The sequence below is a fragment of the Anopheles stephensi genome, chromosome 3 (assembly GCF_013141755.1).
Source record: "Anopheles stephensi strain Indian chromosome 3, UCI_ANSTEP_V1.0, whole genome shotgun sequence".
Lineage (NCBI taxonomy): Eukaryota > Metazoa > Arthropoda > Insecta > Diptera > Culicidae > Anopheles > Anopheles stephensi.
This window is the reverse complement of record NC_050203.1, coordinates 59,561,384-59,582,525: the sequence shown is the minus strand read 5'-3', so window position 1 is coordinate 59,582,525 and position 21,142 is coordinate 59,561,384. Positions and strand designations below refer to the sequence as shown.

Sequence of the window (21,142 nt, the reverse complement as noted above, 5' to 3'; positions counted from 1 at the left end):
TGTGAAAAAAGCGGAAAATGGCAATTAAGTAATTTAAAAACCTCAAGAGGAGCAAAAGTTTTCTCCATTGACTGCATCCTTCCAGTTGGTAGTAAACGGGATTGGTGCCGATGGCAGAATGGAGGAGGGGCGCTGGGACATGTTAAACGCTTCCTTTGGAAGATTTACCTTCACGATGCGACGGCCGCTACCTAATGGAGATTGATGACTTTCCCCACGGGTTTTCTGCTTTCCACCGCAAAGCACTATGGTAGAGGGTTGCAGTTGTTCATCGTACGTAAGGCACTATAATTGGTTGAAACTCTGCTTTTTGAATCCTCATCACTAAATTATTCTCTTTAATAATTATTTCTAACAGAGTCTCTTAAATCATGCCTGTGTTGGAATAATTGCCAATAAATAATGGCTTTATTAGTGTTTTCTTCAGATAATAGAAACACTTACTCAGCAATACGGCCAGGCCGTTCTTTATAAATAAAAAAAAAAGAAACACTTACTCCAAATTTCCTCTGTGTTGCATGTGTGCTAACCGTTTTCATTTGAAATTTGCTATTATTTATGACTTTCAGCAAACGCATGATAAGCGGCCATCTGTGGCATGTCTGGCTGGTGATTAACATTTGCGAACCGTGCACCATGAGCTGTAGTAAGAAGTAACGACGTAAGCCAAAACAACCTAACCCAGGGCAGATAATCTGAGGTAATGCGAAGGCCGAATTGAATTTGGCGATTAACAATCACTCACAGCTGCATTTAAAAAGGCGAGATAATTAATGAAATTTAAATCAATATTAATCTTTCATTTTTGTTATTTATTTTTTACTATCATTTTTGCGGCATTTTGTTTATAAATTTTTTTTTTATACAAAAGTATTAGCATGATCGATTATGAAGTTTTTTCCATTGCTAGAGAGAATCAGTCGGAGCGAAAATGCCGTGATCGTGCGAGAGAATCATGTAAACAGAACATCATACAACATCAACCAGCATAGCAGGGTGCAACAGACAGCTTTAGAACGAGAGACGCCTAAACACTAGAGAGTGATCGGGAGAAAACCACTAATCAGATCATGTGTCATTACAGTGACGCTCGAAAAAAAAGAACGTCTCCAGATGATTGAGATTCTGTATAGCTCGTAACTGTCATTTCAAATGTTTGCTAGCTTTAAGCAAATCTTCAGCGCCAAAGTAAATCGATCCAAATAATTATTGATATAATATAGAATTAAAAACTAATATTTGATGACATATCTATCCATCCAGCATCCTAAAACGAATACAACTCCCCCCCATTCAGCTGAAAGACAATTGGTCGCCCGCGGCACTCTCGCGCAGTGTCCGGATTCGTGAGAATGATGTGGATCCCGATGGCGCGATTGTGACGCGATGAGTAGCTTCCACCGGTACGGTTTGGAGCGATGGTGCACACTTGGTCGGCTGTCTCCGTTGCGGCTAGTCGTTGGCGGTAAGTCGATCGCAGTAGTAGCAAGCAGCCGCCATCCAGCAGCGAAAGCACGGGACCGAACGTGTATCGGAACGCGAGTGCGCTGTTTGAAGGGTTGATCCATAAATCGTGTGTGTGTTATTGTTAGATTCTGTTTAGTAACAGTTTACAGTTGCCAATGAAAGGGTCGTTACTGGTGGGAGCTCGTTAAAATAGTGAAACCACCGCGGCTTACACGGCACACAGTGCATGATAAGAACCCGTGCAGAAGGGTTGTCCGATATCTTGCCGTAGCTGTCATCGGACGCCCTTACCTTGTGCCTTCCGATAAGCGAGACGTCTTTTTCTCACCCAAAACCGTTCCAGTATGAGTCAAACGTCGGCCTAGAGCATTGATAAGGTGGCCCGCGGTAAGGTTTTCGCCAGGTTTCGATTAGATAGAAACACTCTGCAGTCTCGTGTGTGATGGCAGAATTGCAGTAGCTGCCGGCAGTAGGCTCACCTGATACAGTGGCGCGCGTGTGTGTGAACCGGTTCTTTCCTTAATTTTTTCCCCTACTAAACCGTCAAGTTCAGGTGTCCGTTAGTGTCTGATGGCAGAAAGCCATTAAGAGCTCCATCGGCCGTGTGTGAATTGTTACGGCACGATCCTTAAAACCGTGTCCGACTCGTGCCATCAACAGGTAGTCGAAAGATTTCCTACCAATACGAAACTCGGGTCCAGCCAGGGGGTTTTGTTGTTGTGAAAGTGTGTCTCAGTCGCGTCCTCTTAGATTGTCTCTCCGAAAACAATCGGGAGAGATATTTTCATTTCATTCTCCTTTTGTTTTTGTCATTCCCTTTTTTTTTGCTTCCTGTGCATGCGTGCGCCGATTATCATCGCGATGGGTTCCGATTTCACGGTCGTACGGTCCGTCGATGTCCATCACAGTCCGAGCTGACGGACGGCTGATCGCGTCGGTCAGTCTTCGTGATGCGGGCCAAGATGATGGCATGACATTGTGTCACCGCGGACATCTCAGACGCACACACCCCCACGAGTGAATGGTTCGGGAAAAAATTAGGCCTGTGCGTGTGCGGGTGTGCGTGTGATTAGCGTGCGCGTGCGTATGTGACAATTGAAAGTGAGATGCGAAGGGGGAAGGAGAAATGTTCGGAAAAGTGAAATCAAAATTTAAAAAACCCCCGGCAAACCTCAGAACGGGGATTGTGTATGTGAGCAAGGATAAAAAAGGTGTTGAAAACAAGGTTCATAAAAATAGGAAGCATCAAACGATGATTGTTGCAGTGTGTAGTGAGGGGAAAACAGGCAACATTGAAGCCAAACAGAATAGATCAAAATCTTCGGGGTAGGTAGATCTTCCTCTGTTGGGTGTTAAAATTTGACAAGGAAATTGGGAAGATCGGTGGTGAAAAGTGCTACGGTGCCTATCTGGATAAAGGTGATCAAGAGATGCATAACACAGTGTGCTAAAGTATGGGAAGTCATATAAGCGTATCACAGTATCAAATGCGCATCGCCGACTGCCAGCCGAGTGTGTACCGATGTATAAATTAATGTCAATTATGGCATGAAAATTAGTGACCAGCGAGTATTTGTTTTACAAAGGTGCATGTGTTGGGGCCGCCGTGGAACGGTTGCAGGAAGCGCAGACAGAGTCCGACTATTCTTACAACCTCATCATCATCATCATCATCATCGTGCACAACAGTGACATCGGACCGGCCGGACAGCATGTGGAACATGTGGAGGTTTTACGGGGGTTGAACGAGGGTGGTAGAATAGTTACACCACCGCGTCATGTCATCAGCAGCAATGTTCTAATTAATGGTGCTTCTTCTTCCTCGTTTGATCTGAGTGTGTGTGTGTGTCTGCGTTTGTTTGGGCGGGTACGGTACTGATCCGGTGTTTGCCACTATCGAGCTCGCGTGTTGAGGGGGCCCAAGATTAATGCGAACTTTAATTCCAAACTGTCCAGTCACCGGCCATGTGGTCCAGATCTGATCAGCCGGTTTCAACGGCATCCAGAGAAACTTTGAAGATAGGGAACCCATTAGAACTATATCTTTGAAGAACTTGCTAGCTTCAAAATGACTTCCAATGTCTGAGGACGCACCATCACGCTCAAAATCAAATGTTGATCAAGCTCAGCGACCGTCCGGCTCTGGGTATGTGAAGAGTGTGATTCAATTAAAAGTCTTCAGTGTCACACTTATCGCAGGTTATCGCTGAGGAGTGTTCTTATCAGCCGAAGCCACTTGCGAGGCCCACCGCATAACGACGACCATGCAAGACCATGCACCGGGTATGCCCACCTGTACCAGGACCGCTCCAAACAGCAATGGGTTAGTTTTTGCCAGTTTATCCGTGCCTTGAAGTATCCGTAACTGAAACCATGATTATATGCGGATGCGGGACATAGCAAAAAAAACTGTCTGGTCCGGGACATTGATAGCGCTTTTGTCCCCTCGAGCTCTCCCATTTCCCACCAGCGCACAACGTGAAAGGCATTGTATTTCGCTTAAAAACACACACACACGCGCACACTTTTCCTCGCTTCCTTGGGTCGATTTTGGTCTGTTTTACCTAAAGACATTCTAAAATTAGCCAATCTCTTCTGCTGCGGCCGCTTTGGCCATTGTTATGGCGGAACGGTGTCGCGCTACTGCCGCGGATAGCGTTGATTGGTGTTCGGTTGCGGTTGCGGAAAAGCATGCGGTGGTCACCACCGAACTTGACACGGCTCGAACCCGACCTGATGGATCTGACGGCCTAGTGACGGAAAGATTGTCTTTGAGCTATTACGAACCACCACAACAACCACGCCGGGGGGTTTTTTTTTCAAACATTCAAACACCAACACGCAGTTAAAGGTTGGTGTTTGTGTGTGGTTGGTAAAGAGTTTCTGTGGAAGAATATTTTTATCGATACAGTATCTCATATCGGGGTAAGGCGTTGTCGCACGTGTTTTGCAACATATAATTAGTGCGGTTACTGGCGGTTTTTTTTGGGAGGCTATAAAGTAAGGTGAATTATAATCAGTAGCCGATAAGTAATTTGAAATAAACAGTGGGTTGATTAGTGTTCAGTGGGGCACGAATGCCTCAGGAGATTGTCTGAACTGTTTTGGGAGGAAATTGTGGCAGAAGAGGCTATTTCAACAGGAATATCAACACAAGCTAACAGATCTAGAGCAACCTAGAATGATTATAGATCTATTTTTTAAGGAGTTTTAAAAATGATAAATTCCTCCTCTTATGTCCAAGTATCCTGTAGGAATCGGAAGTCACATCCTATGGAGCTAACCTAAACCTACAGATTGTTCCTAAGATAACTTAAAGAGTCCACTCATTCCAAACTAATATGAATGAAGAAGATGAGACTGCCTATTTTCGGTCTATGCTGACGCAAGGAAGATGAATTCTTCTATAAGGTCCCTGTTATGAGTTTTTTCCTCAAGTACTCAAGTAATAGAAGAAATCAAGCTTAGGGCGGTCCTCTGGCTGAGGCGATACCATCGCCGGTCTTCTTCTTCTTTCTTGACCTTCGTCATGCCTGCCATTTCTCTCTTACTAGACATATTGATACCGCATAGATGGATAGTTAGTCCTCACTATGAGGGAACGACTCAGACTGCGGCAGGACTGGTGCTCAAATTCGGGTAAAATCAAGTCACAGAAAGGCAGAATTGGCAGACGGAAGGACCTTTCGAAGTTGTATTGTCACAGAAGAAGAAGATTAAGTTTGTCAACCTTATTTTCCATGTCAAGAAGAAAAATTGGCATATATGTTGCTTACTATTTTTTTAGAATAGATAATCAAAGAAATTGTTGCAAGTTATTTTCTGAAAATCCTTCTAGACCCTTGTTCAATATGTACGCATTTTAGACCAAAGACTCTCTGAGAAGAGTAACATACACAAAATTATAATCTATAACCCAAATTGACGCGAAAATCTAAAAGATGGTCCTTTTTTCTCTCAACGCTCTAAAATCTTGAGAGGACTACCATTTATGCAGTCCAGCGAACAGGAAAATGATCTAGAGGACTTATGAAACATTGAACCCGGGGATAGTTTAAAGCTCGAACTTAGTTTGTCTATCCCATCAGATCAACTGGATCTTTTGGACGAAAAGTTCATGGGTTTAATGTGGGATTGGATTTCTGATATGAGACAATTCTTTCTTCGTCTTTTTTTTAAGGAGAAGTAGAAGGAGGACTTAAATATCTCTACTTGAATAATGTCCAGTTTATGAACACTAGGGTTAGATCGATTATTACCATTGTGGGTAACTCTAAAGTCCCTTCAGTCTTGTTGGAACAAAACTCCTAATAGCATCAGCATAATTAAACCCTCAACTTCAATTAGTGTTCAAACACTATAAAACTTAAACAAAAACACCATAAAGCATTCAACCTTTATTACATCCCGTGTGCGTCTTAGGATTTAAAACGAAGGTGAACCTTTAGAGGTGTTGTAAAAACAGCTCGCCCTTTATTGTTAATAATCCTCTCGAGATGCGCTAGCAAATGGCATCGTTTGTGTAGATAGCAGTCTGACCTGGACGCGGATTCCAGCAAGTGTTATTTTATTTTTTACGTAATAGCACCGCATTTGATAAGCGCAGCCGTTCTGGCGAGCTGCAGGAAAGTGTGCCAAGCAATGAATCAAACCGTCCGTCCCGATGCGGTGAGCTCATGCGCAGGAAGCGTTCGGCATGTTACCGGTCAACTGTCCATCAAACGCCAACACCGATCATATGCGGAATAGGTGAAGACATACACCACATACACACACACCGTCATGCCTCAATGCCGTTGGCGATGGGATTCACGTGCCCTTTGAGTTTGAGTGCTTTAAATCTTATCAGTGGCCGATGGATCGCCCCAGGAATACCTTACCGACAGTTGTGGTTCACTCCGACTGTCCTTAGATTAGGGAAACCGTACCGAATACGAATGTTGGGGGGTAGCAGGGAGTTTCGGCCGCTGTGCAATAACCAGTGTTTGCTGTGAAAACCCAACGTCACAACTTGCGCTCAGTCCCTTGCGAGCCCGGCTGTTTGTGTTTGTAAACAGCGATCCGGAACAACACGCGACACGGGATGGTACTCGGGACAACTTCCGAGTGGTTTTCTTTTTTTCATTTTGCTGCAGCTACGAGACGCGTTGTGTCATATGGACGCAGTTTGGTTGCCCCCAGAAGCGATCGCCATCACAGCCGTCATGTTTGGCATGTGTTCAACAACGGTGTCAAGCATGGTGATCACTCCCATTCCGGTGAGGATCGCCAGAACGCAGCAACGTGTGTGGTACAGCTGGTCGTGAAATCGTTTTCGGCGGGTCTCTGGTCTCTGGGTCGGGGGGTTTGTTTGGGAAGACTTTGTATTTCACACCAATTTAGCTTCGTGTTTTATGACGGTGATCGGACGGTGCGAGAGAGACAGTTTCCCAATAACAAATTCATGTTCGGCATGTTCGGTAGGAGGGTGGAACTGGGAGGAGAGTGTCTGGGTGAGTCATTCGCTGGCAAGTGATCATAAAAGCAAGAAGAATTTCAATTTCTTTTACCACTAACCTTCGTAAGACTTGGATCGTCAGAACTCAGGGTTGAAGACGATCACAATGGCCATTGAGAAGCGGAAGAATAGATTGATTTGAATTTGATTATTTCAAGTAAAACTAAGACGATTTGAATCACAATTGAATAAAATAGGATTCACAAAATAAATCCCAAGCAGCGCAATAAATATCCCACCCCCTTTCGAATAATGCTCTCAATTTCCCGAACTTCACAACTCACGCGGCACATAACTGTAATCATGTCCTAGTACATTGTTTTCCCACATTATTTACTTCACCCGCGCGAGAGTATCAATTTAAGAGCCGGTAATAGATACTCGTAAAAATCGCTAATACTTCGCCCATTCGCCCAGCAATTTCTTCGGCGTGTCTTTCGAGCCGATGGTTTGGTTGTTTTGAGGATCGTTTGAGAAGGATTTGTGGCGCTGATTTACGATCGCCCTGCGCAAAGAATTTTATGTACCCTGGCAGAGCGGAGCCAAAGAAGGTTGCGTAGCGCCGGTGGCCAAATGTGTGGACGAACGGAACCGCATTCGACTATTCGACTGTTATGTTAGAGAGTGTTTGTTGTGGTACGCAAAAGAGGAGAAGCAAGATTTTGTCTGCACATTATGTATGGTTTAGTGTTTTGTTAATGTTTTTGGTTAAGGAAAGGATGACGATTTATGTTGAGCTATTTTTAGCACCCGACCCAGCATGCCAAACAGAAACTGTGCTAAAATAGAACGATTTCCGTTAAACTTATTGCTACAAACGTACGGCGGAAGAATCTTGGTACAGTTTATTACCTCGTGCGTGTTTGCGGTGGGTGTTGAAGAAATGGTGTGTAAATTATTCGAGTGCGCCAACGGCCAATCTTATTTATTGTGTGCATTTGGTGTTTAGTGTAGTTAAAGTGTTTAGCGAGCTGTTTTGGGTCTAAAAATCTACAGCGACAGCAGGACAGCCACCGCGAAAGGAAATAATGCTGATAACGGCCCGTGAGTGTATTATCGATCGAACTCAATGCGTGAGGGATCAATCAGTGCTGTGATAAGAAAAAAGATCAGTGAAGATTTGAAGGGGAAAGTAGCATCGTAGTGATCGTATCGTGTTGCAACAGTTCCTTCGCTCCGCACGTGTGGTACAATGGATTCGCAGGAGCAAAATCAGGTCGAAATTCAAGCAGTGAACCCAATTCCCAATCGGCGTCCCATCAACGATCTGCATTACAGTGCGATTAACAGTAACTACCGGCAGCAGAACAAGCTCAACAGCAACAGTTCCAACAGCCCGGCGAATGTGGCGAGCACGTCCGGTAGTGAGGAAACGAAGGCACTGCTGCCGACGGTTGGACCAAGCGGGCGCAAGTTTGTGATCGTACCATGCCAAACGGGAGGAGCTGATCCCGGTGGGACGGCAGCGGGCCCGAGTGGTGGAACGGGTGGCGGGAATCCGGGAACAAGTGGTGTGAAGGTTGAGCCTGGCGAGGGTTCGATGTCTAGCGGACCGAGCTCGATCACAGTTCCAACGGCTCCGGTTGGTTCGTATCTGAAGCCGAAATACTTCAACAGTCTCCGATCAGTCCGATCAGGTAAGGGCAGTTTGGGGAGGACGTACTCTTCTAGATCTCTTCGGTGCGAATTAAACTAAATGTTTACAATACTCTACTCTTCCACAGCGAATGATCCACAGGGGCTGGCGAATGCACAACAGAACCAAACCACGATCGTTCGGAGTGGTTCGTACATATTCAGCGATGTCGGTGGTACGCCGCGGCTATTCTCCGACGCCACCTCGATCCGATCGCTTGCGTCAATCGGCATGGGATCCACCGATGGGCGGCGAATGGTGATCCGAAGGGTACCGAACTCCCCGAACGAGCTGCTCACCATGATCAACCCACCGACGTAAGTGTCTCCAAAGTGGACATTAACTGTAAGAGAGCATAGATTTTTATCTCGCTTCGACCCGGCAGAGCTGGGAGCTGAAGAATTATTCAATTGGGCGAATCCTCCCGACAATCGACACGGGGGTTGAATGGTACGCTAATAAAAGGTCCGCAGGAGATTCAAGGGAAAGTGATTAACGTACGGACACGCGATCGTGCGTCAATTGGATGTAAAGCGTCCCGCGGCAAGGTAGTACATCTGGTTTAGTAGGCCGGGATATCTAGATCGTGCGTTATTAAATTGCGCAATTCGGCCGTATAATGAAAGGGAATTGAATTAGCCCCTTTTTTTGTTGCTTTTGACATTGTGGGCTATATTGGAGAAGTTGTTAAAGAACTCTTCCCGGCGTAGTTGAAGACTTATCTGGAAGAGTTCGACTGGAGCGCACACTGGAGTTCAAGGTAGCTTCGAACGGGCTGGAATTCACACACGAACACGAAGCCAAACGGTTGCAATTACCGTGCCCCTGTACGCGGCTCTGCGGTTTACCACAAGTGCCCGTTTATATAAGGCACGATGGGGTTGAATCCAGAGGCGGCAGCTGACAGTGATGCATCTTTGAAATGTGTGCTAGCTAGCCACCGCAGCCTCAAGCCCAATCTCATGTCACCGTCATAATGCGCGCGTTGCTGCAGTCTGATATGAATGCTTAAATTTGTCAACCCACATTTACGCGCACGTCACCCGTGTTGGCCGACGGTTTTAGAAAAGTGGACCGGTCGTGCGCGTGCGGAATGAGGTCAACTCTCCGGCTCGGACGGTGAATTATGCGGATTAAATTGGTACCGGTTGAAAGTAGATGGACACGTTCAGCGATGGTGTTGTCCAGTCCATTCTTTCGGTTTGCACGGATTTTTGTACGTTCGGAGGTGCGTGGTTAGCCGGTCCAGCCGGGATGGATGGTTCTAATCCATTCCAGCCAGTAAACGACGGCATTCAATTGAGGAAATTGTTATCATAGGGGATGGCACGGGCATTATGTTCGATTAGCTCCGCTTCCCTGCCGGACCGGTACGGTGACACCGGGACCGGAGGATTAGTTAGGTTTGCAAATTGCGTTTATTGCGAATGTTGAAGCAAGGGTGAAGGCTGTGCGAAAAGTGGTGTGGTTGTAAACCGTCTTAGGAATTTAACAGGATGGAATTTGGTGATTTATAAACCATAAAATGGTGTAACATTTGTATTCATACTATCTTGGTATTTTTATAGGCTATTCAGGTTAATGAGAGCTCAGAAATCCGTTCCAACGCTTGTTCAAAGTTAGACCACTGGATAGTATATTATGCTACTTTTCAATTATTTGATGAAAATGAGAGTATTTTTTACAAAACTTACATGTTTTTTTTATTGAAGTACCTCATTCAAACCAGACACTTCGCTTGTAGAAATGTTATCCAGTACTACTCTCGTATAAAACTTTAATATAAAATCGTAGTGAGGAAGTGAGGCTTCGGTCTGTCACCTTACAGAACCGGGTATCTAATATCAGCCGGACCAAGACGTGCAAGAACTGACAATCCAGCTCCATGGTATGAATTTGTCTGACTGGCCTTACCTGCACCTTAACCTCCCTAAAACCTTGTTTAGGACTTACCTAAAACAAGTCATTTAGCTAAAGAGAATAACGATAGCCAAAATCTTAGGAAATCTTTGGAATCTTGGGAAAGCTCTTCAAAATTTTATCAAACACAACCTCAAGGGGTCTCGGCCTGCCGTTTCTGGCTTTCTGTGACTTGATTTTATCCGAAGCAAAGTAGTTAGCTCTGCGAACGGGGAGGCGGTCTGGATGGGATTTAAAGCCTCGGTAATGCCGTGTGCAGGCTGGCGCCGTTGTCGCCTCGGCCACCAGACCGCTCCAACCGCCCCTTTATATTTATTTAATATCGACTTAATTTAGTCAGGGGTATATCTTATGGAATAATTCTCCTAAATATAGCTTTGAAGTGCTCAAAACGTATATAAGCATTATTGTGATTTATCATTTCATAGATATGAACTAAACTACAGCTTACTACAGATTATAAATTATAAACACAATGTTAGTTGGACTTACTATCCTGCTATGGCTGTATCAAGCCAAGGAAACCAGAAATGGCAGGCCAAGGCCTCTCGAGCTTGTGGAGCCAAAAGTAATACAAATAATACGAATTACAGGGATTTGATTCATATAATCTTGCATTCTATGTTTAATTGTTGGAAATCTTATTTCCGCTAAAAATAATCTATTATATGAAATGGAAACCTCAGGTCAAAATTTTGTAATGGCCGTCCAATGGCTGAGTTGGTGGAGACGCCGGGTTTTCAAAACTTTTATACTTATTCAGTACTAACCAAAGACTATTCAACTGTTATTTATGATTGTACGCAACAATCTCGCCATAATCAAGCTGTCCCATTTAATAGAGACCTAAACGGCCGGTATTTCTAACTAGAACAGGAAGGACAATCAATTATACCAACAAGAGCTAACCACATAATTGCCGACAATGCCACACCACTGCTTCCAAGCTATTAAACTCTCCCGGCAAACATCCTTATGATATGCCATTAATTCAAATAGGCCTTTCCCCTGGAATAAAACACTAAACTCATTATCTCGTTGCGAGTGTGTTTGCGTACGTGCGTATGCGAATGTGTGTGTGTGAAGTACGTGTTCCGATGCTCCATTAAAAAAAGGCACACGAATCATCTCGGCCACCGGTCGCTCCCGGGAAGGCCGTGAATTTGGTGAACAAATATTTGACCATCGTCATAAACTATCTCCACCATTAGCCTGTCTTGTGTGCAAACGTGTACTTGACGTTGCCGCCGTGGTAGATACCGCGACTCGCATTCATTCCTCGCCCCGGTTGTTGTTGATTGTGGAGTTTGCTCTGGAGACGATTAAAGTGTCCGGTGAGATGATAAATATCGGATATAAAGCGATAAGGCATTGCCATGCAAGCGCTAGTAATAACAGAGAGCGCTTATGGAAAGACTGGAATGCTTTTTAGAATCATTATGTTTAATGGAGAAATTTATGAATAGAATTTCATCATAAATAGCTCTTTTCTGGGTTAGAAACTCAATTGATAAAATATAAACTCTCGAAGTAAAATCAAATACACCTCAATATCATTTAATTTTCAATCAAATAATCAAGGACTATTCAATATCTTTGGCTATTTGAATTGCAATTGATAATACCAAAAATCGTAGCACTTTACTTGCATTGCTGTGTATCAAACTGTATCATCAGACAACCGTTCGGGCTATCTGTTTCCCCCTACCCGGCCGGGACAGTGTTGCCACAGACGATTATCACCTGCCCTGATATGACGTAGATCGGACGGTGGCTGCTGTCGGTGTTGACAGAAAAGCCCGACAGCTCCTGACGGATGTTGCCACGGGCCAGCTAAGATCACTCAGTACGATCCGGAACGTGAACCGGTACGAATCGCATCGCTTGATCCAGTTCGAAAGGATCAAGGGTCTTAGCTGTATCCGTACTAGTGGTTTTGTGTTACTCGTGCTCCACTCGTCTCAGGGATTAGCGGAGCTTAAAGTTTTCGAGCAAGGTTTTAGCTCTGGTTATTGACAATTTACGGGGTACAATTTACGGTGAATATGGTGATTGGAGTGTAGTTAGTAATCCGCAAAGAAAGTATCCACTAAACGGTGAACAAAATGAGTGTACAAAGTGCAAACCATGATCCTTCCGCTCATGGAGTCGAGAAAATGGATTCTCATTCGTTGAAGGTGCCGGTTTCTTTGAATGGAGTGGTAGGAACGACGGATAGAACGCCTCTGATGACGTCGATGCCGAGCTATCCAAACAGTCCAGTTATGATGCGACGATTTATTGGAGAGTAAGTGAGAGCTTCTAGTTTCTTGGGTAAAAATATTGGGAGGAACTTTAAGTAATAAACCTTGTCCAGTCACGTGGTGGTATTCTTTTAAAAAGTTCGTTGAAAGGAAGTCTACGATATGTGGTCCAGATGTGTTTCGTACAGGTTTATGACTATCTCTTCACGATGGATTAAGATTAGATGAGCGCGAAACGCTTGATCTTCATTATTTAGGGGAGTCAGCATAGGGAATGCGTCTTGTCTATGTGTGTGGAGTATTACACAGCAGATAAGTAGTTGAATTTTTTTCTAGTGAAAACATGAGTGAACATGATCGCTAATCCGTCGAGCCGCCACATTCCACAAACCGCAACAGTCCGAGGTCTACTCGTATCATTTCAACACGGGCCGACCTTACTCAACCACTTCCTGCCATTCCGGATCCGTTGTACATTTGATCGCGCTCAATTTCGATCGTATTCATTTGTCACGATGATCGCCTACTTCCGTACCCAGAGTCATCAATTAGTCTGGCTATCGTTGATGAAGTTCTGGCGTTTGGAATAAGGTTTCGTCGTAAGAGTTGAAAAATAACTATTCAATTTAGTAATCGTTCGATAAATATTGCTCATACCGATACTTCTACAAATAATAGCGAGTAAATACTATCCTTCAGCCATGTCAAAAATAGATCCCCAGAAACATTTCGGGCCCATCCTTGGTGACCATGATAATGATCGTGTGATTCCTTCCGTCGATCGTGCTACCAAGATCGATCGATTAGCACCTCTGTTAGCATGCAAACGAGCAGCGGAATGTTGATACACGATCAACTGTGATTTTGTTGAGTAAAAAACTTACATCCAGCTCAGTCGATGTACCTCCGTAACCTTGCCCGTATCGTTTGCGCTCGTGCGACCGATATGAACGATGATAATCAGCTTCCACAACAGAGGACAAAAACGCTTAACAAACAAAACTAAAGCACATTATGCTGTCTGAAGATCAGGAAGTAGCTTTGAATGTTGAAGGCGAACGAGAAGAAAAAATAATGGTAACATTTCCGTTTTTGGTTAAGTGATAACAGGAAATCTGTTGACACCTATCAGCGAGGGAAGCTGATATGCTGGCCGTTCTAGTGGGCGCTGTTTATTAGGCTAATGTTGCTCGTTTATGCCCATATTTAAGCCCTTTTCAAAGTGTTTAACTGTTAGAATTGTGATGCTAAAAAGTGTCCCTGTCGACCGATCGAGAGGTGGAAGATAACCAATTGTTAATAAGACCAAATAAATCAGATGAAGTGACAAACAGAAGATCAGTAAAAAAATTAGCACCAGACTGTTCAGCAAGATAATGAATATTTTGTTGACAGACAGTCTAGACGAATCGCTTGCTTAAGCTTTGTTATTAACAAAAACTCGTGATGCACTCAGGGCATATAGGGAAAAATAATTTTCTTTCACCATTACAGCCCACCCGATGAAACGTACGAGAACGAAAGCTACGGCGGCCTGTCGGACGATTCCGATCTCGATAATCTCAAACCGCGCAAGCAGCACTGGGCGAACAAGATGCAGTTTGTGCTTGCCTGCATCGGATACTCGGTCGGTCTGGGTAACGTGTGGCGATTTCCGTATCTGTGTTATAAAAGCGGTGGAGGTAAGTAGTGACTTTGATCCAGAGGAGTATAAAAATCATATACCGATAATACTCCGGGCCCTCCCGGTCCGCTAATCCCCCCTTTGCAGGCGTATTTCTGGTGCCCTATTTCATCATTCTGCTAATCTGTGGAATTCCCATGCTGTTCATGGAGCTTGCCGTCGGTCAGTATACGGGCCGCGGACCGATCGGTGCACTTGGTCAGCTCTGCCCGCTGTTTAAAGGTACGTGAGATATACAACAATAGAGGGTTCGTCGCTTGCAGCCCTCACCGTAGGGCAAGTCATTTGTTGCAGGGCGCTCAATTGTTTCTAACCTTTAAAATCTGCCTAAACAAATGCATTAAAATGGCCAATTAAGCACATGCTGTCAACAAATGTTTAGTTACGTAAAAAATATTGCTGCCGCCTCTGTGAATGAAACAAGCAGCCGTGCGCCGTGGAGAGGAAAACTGTAAATTGTGAATGAATGGATGAAATTCATTAATGACACGCGGCAGAATAAACCGGCTCTAATGAACACGGGGAGTTCAGTGCTCATTCTGTCTGTTCGGCCGAGACCGAGGTCAGTTGGGTCATAAATCTCGACTGTATCCCACCTCCCCGTTGGAACTGTAGGCGCGAGACAAGAAATGTTTGCATCGAGGGCTTCCTGCTCGGATCGTGACTCCCATTTGCTAATGGATTACAGCAATCAATTAATAATGCGCTAGCCCTCTCCCGGTTTGCTTCACTGTGTTTTAACATCTTTTTTAAACATTCGACTCGATTTTGATTTGGACGAAATCACATACTTACCACTTGACAGGAGCATCATCGATCAGCCTTTGTCAACACCTTCAGTGAGGAAGAAGAATTGCAAACATCAACACCCTTGTTTCACTGCTCAAATGCAGCTTAATGCACCCTGATGCACCCGGCTGCTTCACGGTAGTCAATTTAGCTGTCGTGACGATGTCGCATTTATTTATGCTAATGACTTGCAGCTCCCTCTTAGCAGGGCACTCGTTTGTGGCGTTTAAATAGAGTGTTGTGAGAGGTGTTTCGCTCAAACACATGCGCTTTACCGCTCAAGTGAATGAAGTGTCAATCATTAATCATTTACCGTTTAGCTCAACTCGTTTGAGAGAAAGAGTATGGGGGCTGGTATGGGCGGGTGTTTAGCACTACTCTGGTTTAGCATAATCGGTGCTTAATCATGAGCAACGTCAACGTTTACGGACGCAGACAGCTTGGCACCCGGTCCTCATTCACTGCGAAGGGAGAGAGTGAGAAGAAGAAAATAATTAGTTACAGAAGAAACCCAGCTCGCGATATCGTTGGACCGCCCAGTTTAAGTTTTACAAGATGGCGATCATGCGACGAATAAATCATTCATTAGCACCCTAAGCCGATCGAGCGTGTGTCGCGCTCATATCTTGATTGATAAATAATGCATAGCAAATCGAGTGCGTTCGACGGAGGGTGCGATCGATGGAAACGTTTCAGGTCTGGTGGCCGACATGATCGCGTGGACCGTAGAGCGAGCAGCTGTAAATGCTTATTTGCATTGTTTTGTGCCCTCCCTATTTACGGGGAAAGCTGTCGCAATAAATCATGAACAATTTAAATACCACTTTAGTTACACTACCGTATTAAGGCGATGGGACAGAAGGAAGCTAAAGCGCAGAACAGTCTCACTTGGTAGCAGAGACATTGGTGGAACAGGTTTAACGTACTAAAATTAATTTAAAAAAACCACGTTTTCTAACGATTAGATCATCAGCAAACTCAGCCCGCAGATAGAGTTGCCTACATCGATTAATTGATTTATAATGAAGTGCCTTCTGCCAGCATTCTGAGGGTGCATCCCAAAAAGAAGCTTTCTGATGATAATTTAATAGCATTCCTCATTCGCTTTTGGGATGGGGAGACGCGGGTACGGCGAAGCGTTTTGATTTATTACACTGCAATCGGACGCATTAATTAGGGTGGCATGCATTTCCGCACACATAACGCACGACCGGTTACACAACCAGTAACGATCGTACCGGTATGGTGAAATAAAATGGCACATCTGTAATCAGCGCGCTCTGTAGCTTTATGCCGCGTATGTGGCCGGCCGGTTAGAATCGTTTGGCCGTTTCATAACAATGCCTATCAATTGTCATCCAAATCCGCCTTTTTGCGTACACCTATGTACACGTTGGGGAGCGAAAAAAAAAGTGCATTCTAACTGGAAATTGCATCACACAACTGTTTGTTGCACCGGATCGACACGGGTCTGTTTTCATCGTTGAGCACCTGGTGGCATGCACGTGCGATCTGTTGGTTGAATAGAAATGAGACAAATAGATACTCGATAATTAAATAGAATAACTAATAAGCTTTGCAAGAGCACGTGGCAAACTCGTGGTGAATTGCTATTGTAGGATAGATTTAGTTAATTTATTGCATATTTGATACAGCTAAAATGAACAGCATGATCTTTTTATCGAAAAGTTGTCTCTAGCTGTTGGTATCACTAGAGAGAGAAACCCTCTTTCTCTTCTTGGCCTAACGACCTATCTAAAGGCCATGCCTGCCATTTCTGACTCACTAGACTGAATGATACCGTATAGTTAGATAATCAGACAATCCTCACTACGGGGGAACGGTCCGGATGGGATTTAATCCCCGGTCCTGCTGTATGAAAACCACCTCTACCACCGGACCTGACCGCCCGACTAGAAAACTCTTCTTCTATCTTGGTTCCACTACAACCTGGAAAGGTCTCAGCCTGCCATTTCTGGCTTTTGGTGACTGGATTTTACCCGTAGTAAAGTAGTCAGCGGGGAGGTGGTCTGGTTATGGATGTGATTTGGACCTCATCCCTGCTGTGTGAAGAACGGCACCGCTGTCGCCTCGTCCACCGGACCGCCCCGAAAACACCAGTGCTTGTAATTTTAGAAAAACTTGCTAAATGAAAAATGTAGTTAGAACTTTTATAAACCATTAACTAATTAGTCTTAATAGACAAATAAAACAGTAAATGATGTGCTCATCCAGTATTTATATTATACATTTTGTATACAGCCAAAGTCTTATTGCATTATCAGATGATATGAAGCAGCTATGCTCGATAGAGTGAAGATTTGTTTGAAGTTTTATATTTCACTTAAACGGCTGAAAACGTGAGGCAATTTCTGATGATGCTTCGAACCTTACAACATCCACACACGTCTAGAGAAATACGAAACAGGTATTAAATGGGTTAGATTAGATTCTTTCGCCTGTGAGGTAGGACCCTTCTTGGGGAGCAGAATTGTAAGAGTAAATCAAGGCTTAATTTAGTTTTGGTTCTATCATCGTAAAACTCCAGGCTCCAGGGATCGTAACATCCGCTAAACCGTGAATAATAATATTTGAGACATGGTTATAGAAGTACTACTCCAATGTTTCATACAAAACTCCTTATCAGGGCGCATTATTGATAGAAGAGCATTCGAGGTTTAAATAATTTTTGGATCAATGCAATCATGTATCCAACACGGAGGAACAACTGATCACCAAGGCTCAGAATGTGCTGAAACGATACAAAAAATATTTTTGCAACAATCATCGACAACTAAATGACTAAATGCTGACAGACCGTTCAATACTGGGTAACACTATTGTAGAACGTCTTTAAGATGTAGGATTTGAGTGAAATTTAGTTAGTTAATAGCAAGTCAAATTTGAGTCTATTTTAACTCAAACTTTATTATGAAGATTCAAATATTAAATGAATCGTCTCGACATTTTGCCCACTCAAAATGTACCTCATTCGTGCATCTGCTTCAGGTACCGGTCTGGCGAGTGTGGTCGTTTCATTCCTGATGTCCACGTACTACAGTGTGATCATTGCGTATGCAATCTACTACTTCTTCACCTCGTTCCGGCCGGAGCTACCGTGGACGGATTGTTCGCACCGCTGGAACACACCCGACTGCTGGATACCGGAACGCATGAAGCACAACCTGACGCGCCCGGATATGTCCCGCACACCGACGGAGGAGTTTTTCGAGTAAGTAATAATCAGCTACCTAAAGTAACCATCATGGATCCTAATATGTATTGTGTTTTCATCGTTCTTCCAATAGAAACAAAGTCCTACAAATCAGCCACGGTATCGAGTATCCGGGTGCGATGCGATGGGAACTGGTAGCGTGTCTGGTCTGTGCCTGGATTCTGGTGTACTTTGCCATCTGGAAGTCGATCAAATCATCGGCAAAGGTTCGCTACCTTACGGCAACTCTTCCGTTTGTGCTGATCGTAGTGTTTCTGGGACGCTCACTGACACTGGAAGGTGCGGACAAAGGTCTTCACTACTTCTTCCGTCCAAATTGGGAAGAATTGGGTCGAGCTAATGTGAGTACGAAATGATGTTGGATCTTTAAAGAAAAATGCTCTAATTACCTTTTTCTTTGAAATCTAGGTTTGGATCAACGCAGCAGCTCAAAACTTTAACTCGATCGGTATCGCGTTTGGTTCGATGATATCGTTCGCCAGCTACAACAAGTACAACAATAATATTCTTCACGACACGCTGGCAGTGTCGTTCGTCAATGCCATCACTAGCCTGCTGGTCGGTATCTTTGCATTTGCCACCATCGGCAACATAGCGCTGGAGCAGAGCACTACCGTGGAGGACGTGATCAGCGGTGGTCCGGGATTGATCTTCGTCGTGTATCCTCAGGCGCTAGCGAAAATGCCTGCCGCTCAGCTGTGGGCCGTGTTGTTCTTCTTCATGCTACTCTGTCTGGGTTTGAATAGCCAGGTACGTCAGATAGAAGGAATGGGACAGAGCTTTCAGCTTAAGAAATTAACGTTCTCTCATATATTCAGTTCGCGATCGTAGAAGTTGTGGTCACCTCGATCCAGGATGGATTCCCTCGGTGGATCAAACGAAAGCTCGTTTACCATGAGCTGCTGGTGCTGATCGTGTGCGTCGTGTCGTTCTTCGCCGGGTTGCCCAATCTCATACAGGGCGGAATATACTTCTTCCAGCTGATCGATCACTATGCGGCTTCGGTTTCGATCATGTTTCTGGCCTTCTTCGAGACGATAGCGATCGCCTGGTTCTATGGTATAAATCGTCTGTCGAAGAATGTGAAGCAAATGACGGGACGCTATCCATCGTTTTATTTGCGGTTCTGTTTGCTAATCGCCGTCCCAGTGCTGTTGATCGTAAGTGATTTTAGGAGGAAGAGTAAACACAATGGTGCTGACTTGGTGTTGTTTCCATACTTTGCAGTCGTTGTGGATATTTAGCTTGATCAACTATGAAGCTCCAACGTATCATAACGGAAAGTATCACTATCCGGGCTGGGCTCACGGACTTGGATGGACAATAGCCTCCGCTTCTTTGGTTTGCATTCCATCGTATGCCGTCTATCAGATTGTTCGTGCTGAAGGCGATACATTTGGACAGGTACGTATTTGCAACGTATTTGAGATTTTTTTCAGAAGCATTAAAGTTGATCTTCTGCTTGACAGAAACTGCTGAACACGTTGAAGCCGAACATTTACGAGTGTAAGATATGTGGTGAACACCATTGCGATCATGACTTCCCCGATGAAGAGCTGGGACCGGAAATGGCAATCGTCGAGTCAACGTCCGGCGCACCTCTAATTCTGCAGCCACCTCCACCGGGACATTTGCACTACACACAGCAACATCAGCAGCAGCAGCAGCAGCAACAACAACCGCAACAACTGAATCCCCAAGAAGAGCCGATGCTGCGCACCACGAATACCGCTCCCACCAACAATGGTCCACAGAATTCAAACGCTAACGGTGAAGCGCGATGATTCGGCGAACGGTGAAGCCAACCCCCGTACACAGTAACATTTGAAAGTTTAAACACAATTTTAGATAACGTTTAGCATTATAAAAAAGCTTGCAATTGCAAATCAACCCCACGTGCGGATAAAAGACAACTCAATAATTTTAGTGAAATGTCACCACTTAGTTACCATTACCGTGATCGTGATAGGAACGAACGCACCTAACCGATTAGTGGGTAGTCTAATATCGTTTGCTAAAACGAAACGGGAAGGGAAACGAAGATGAAAAGGGATCGTTTCATCGCCGTGTTCATGTGTTCTCTTGGCAGCGAACGTCCAAGGGGCGCTTAGTGTCTGGCGTTAGGGTCATTACTAGTTTCTTTCCTAGCATGTAATATCGGGTATGCTCCAAGAGCTTGCCTCCTCTCCGTCAACGGTTGTGTAGACTTCGAAATCGTTCGTTTTGTGACAAACCAAGTTAGTCGAGTCGATCGGAAAATTGGACGAATGAAAGAGATGTACGATAATTGTTAATGCTTGCTAGGTTCGTTTCTAAATGTAATAAAACCAGAGTACTAAAAACATGGTTGTTTTGGTGTATTAATTCTCATTGTATTGTTTTTTGCACGCGGTTAAGTAGATCGTATCCAAAAACGACAGTTTAAAAACCAGTATGCTAGAGGTAATTTTGAAAATGTTTTACAGGATAATCGAAGCTGGATGAGTATTAAATAAAATTTGGAACATATCTCGAATAATACAATACGGCATCGGACCGTAATACTCAATAAATAAATAAATAAATAAATAAATATCTCGAATAATAATGTCAAGGCTTCATACCCTCAGGAAATATTTCTCTTAATTATTTTAAACAAAAAATATCGAGCGTATTAAATTATTTGAAAAAT

At 44.2% G+C, this 21,142-nt stretch overlaps 1 protein-coding gene across 27 annotated transcripts; it reads left to right on the top strand.

Annotated features, from left to right (window-relative positions):
• Positions 1 to 1,357: 1,357 nt before the first annotated feature.
• On the top strand, positions 1,358 to 20,820 carry LOC118509285 (sodium- and chloride-dependent GABA transporter ine). 27 transcript variants are annotated; one of them, XM_036049663.1, is made up of 11 exons: positions 1,358 to 1,465; positions 7,914 to 8,601; positions 8,689 to 8,917; positions 14,258 to 14,445; positions 14,535 to 14,669; positions 18,246 to 18,468; positions 18,545 to 18,812; positions 18,880 to 19,221; positions 19,290 to 19,631; positions 19,699 to 19,875; positions 19,941 to 20,361. In XM_036049663.1, the coding sequence occupies exons 2-11, from the start codon at positions 8,157 to 8,159 to the stop codon at positions 20,253 to 20,255; spliced, it is 2,664 nt and encodes an 887-aa protein (XP_035905556.1). In that variant the 5' UTR covers positions 1,358 to 1,465; positions 7,914 to 8,156; the 3' UTR covers positions 20,256 to 20,361. The 27 variants fall into 27 exon arrangements, with proteins under 27 accessions (XP_035905556.1, XP_035905577.1, XP_035905561.1 ...); XM_036049684.1 differs by having other exon boundaries at positions 1,431 to 1,465; positions 7,919 to 8,601; XM_036049668.1 differs by having other exon boundaries at positions 1,455 to 1,575; positions 19,941 to 20,820.
• Positions 20,821 to 21,142: the final 322 nt, after the last annotated feature.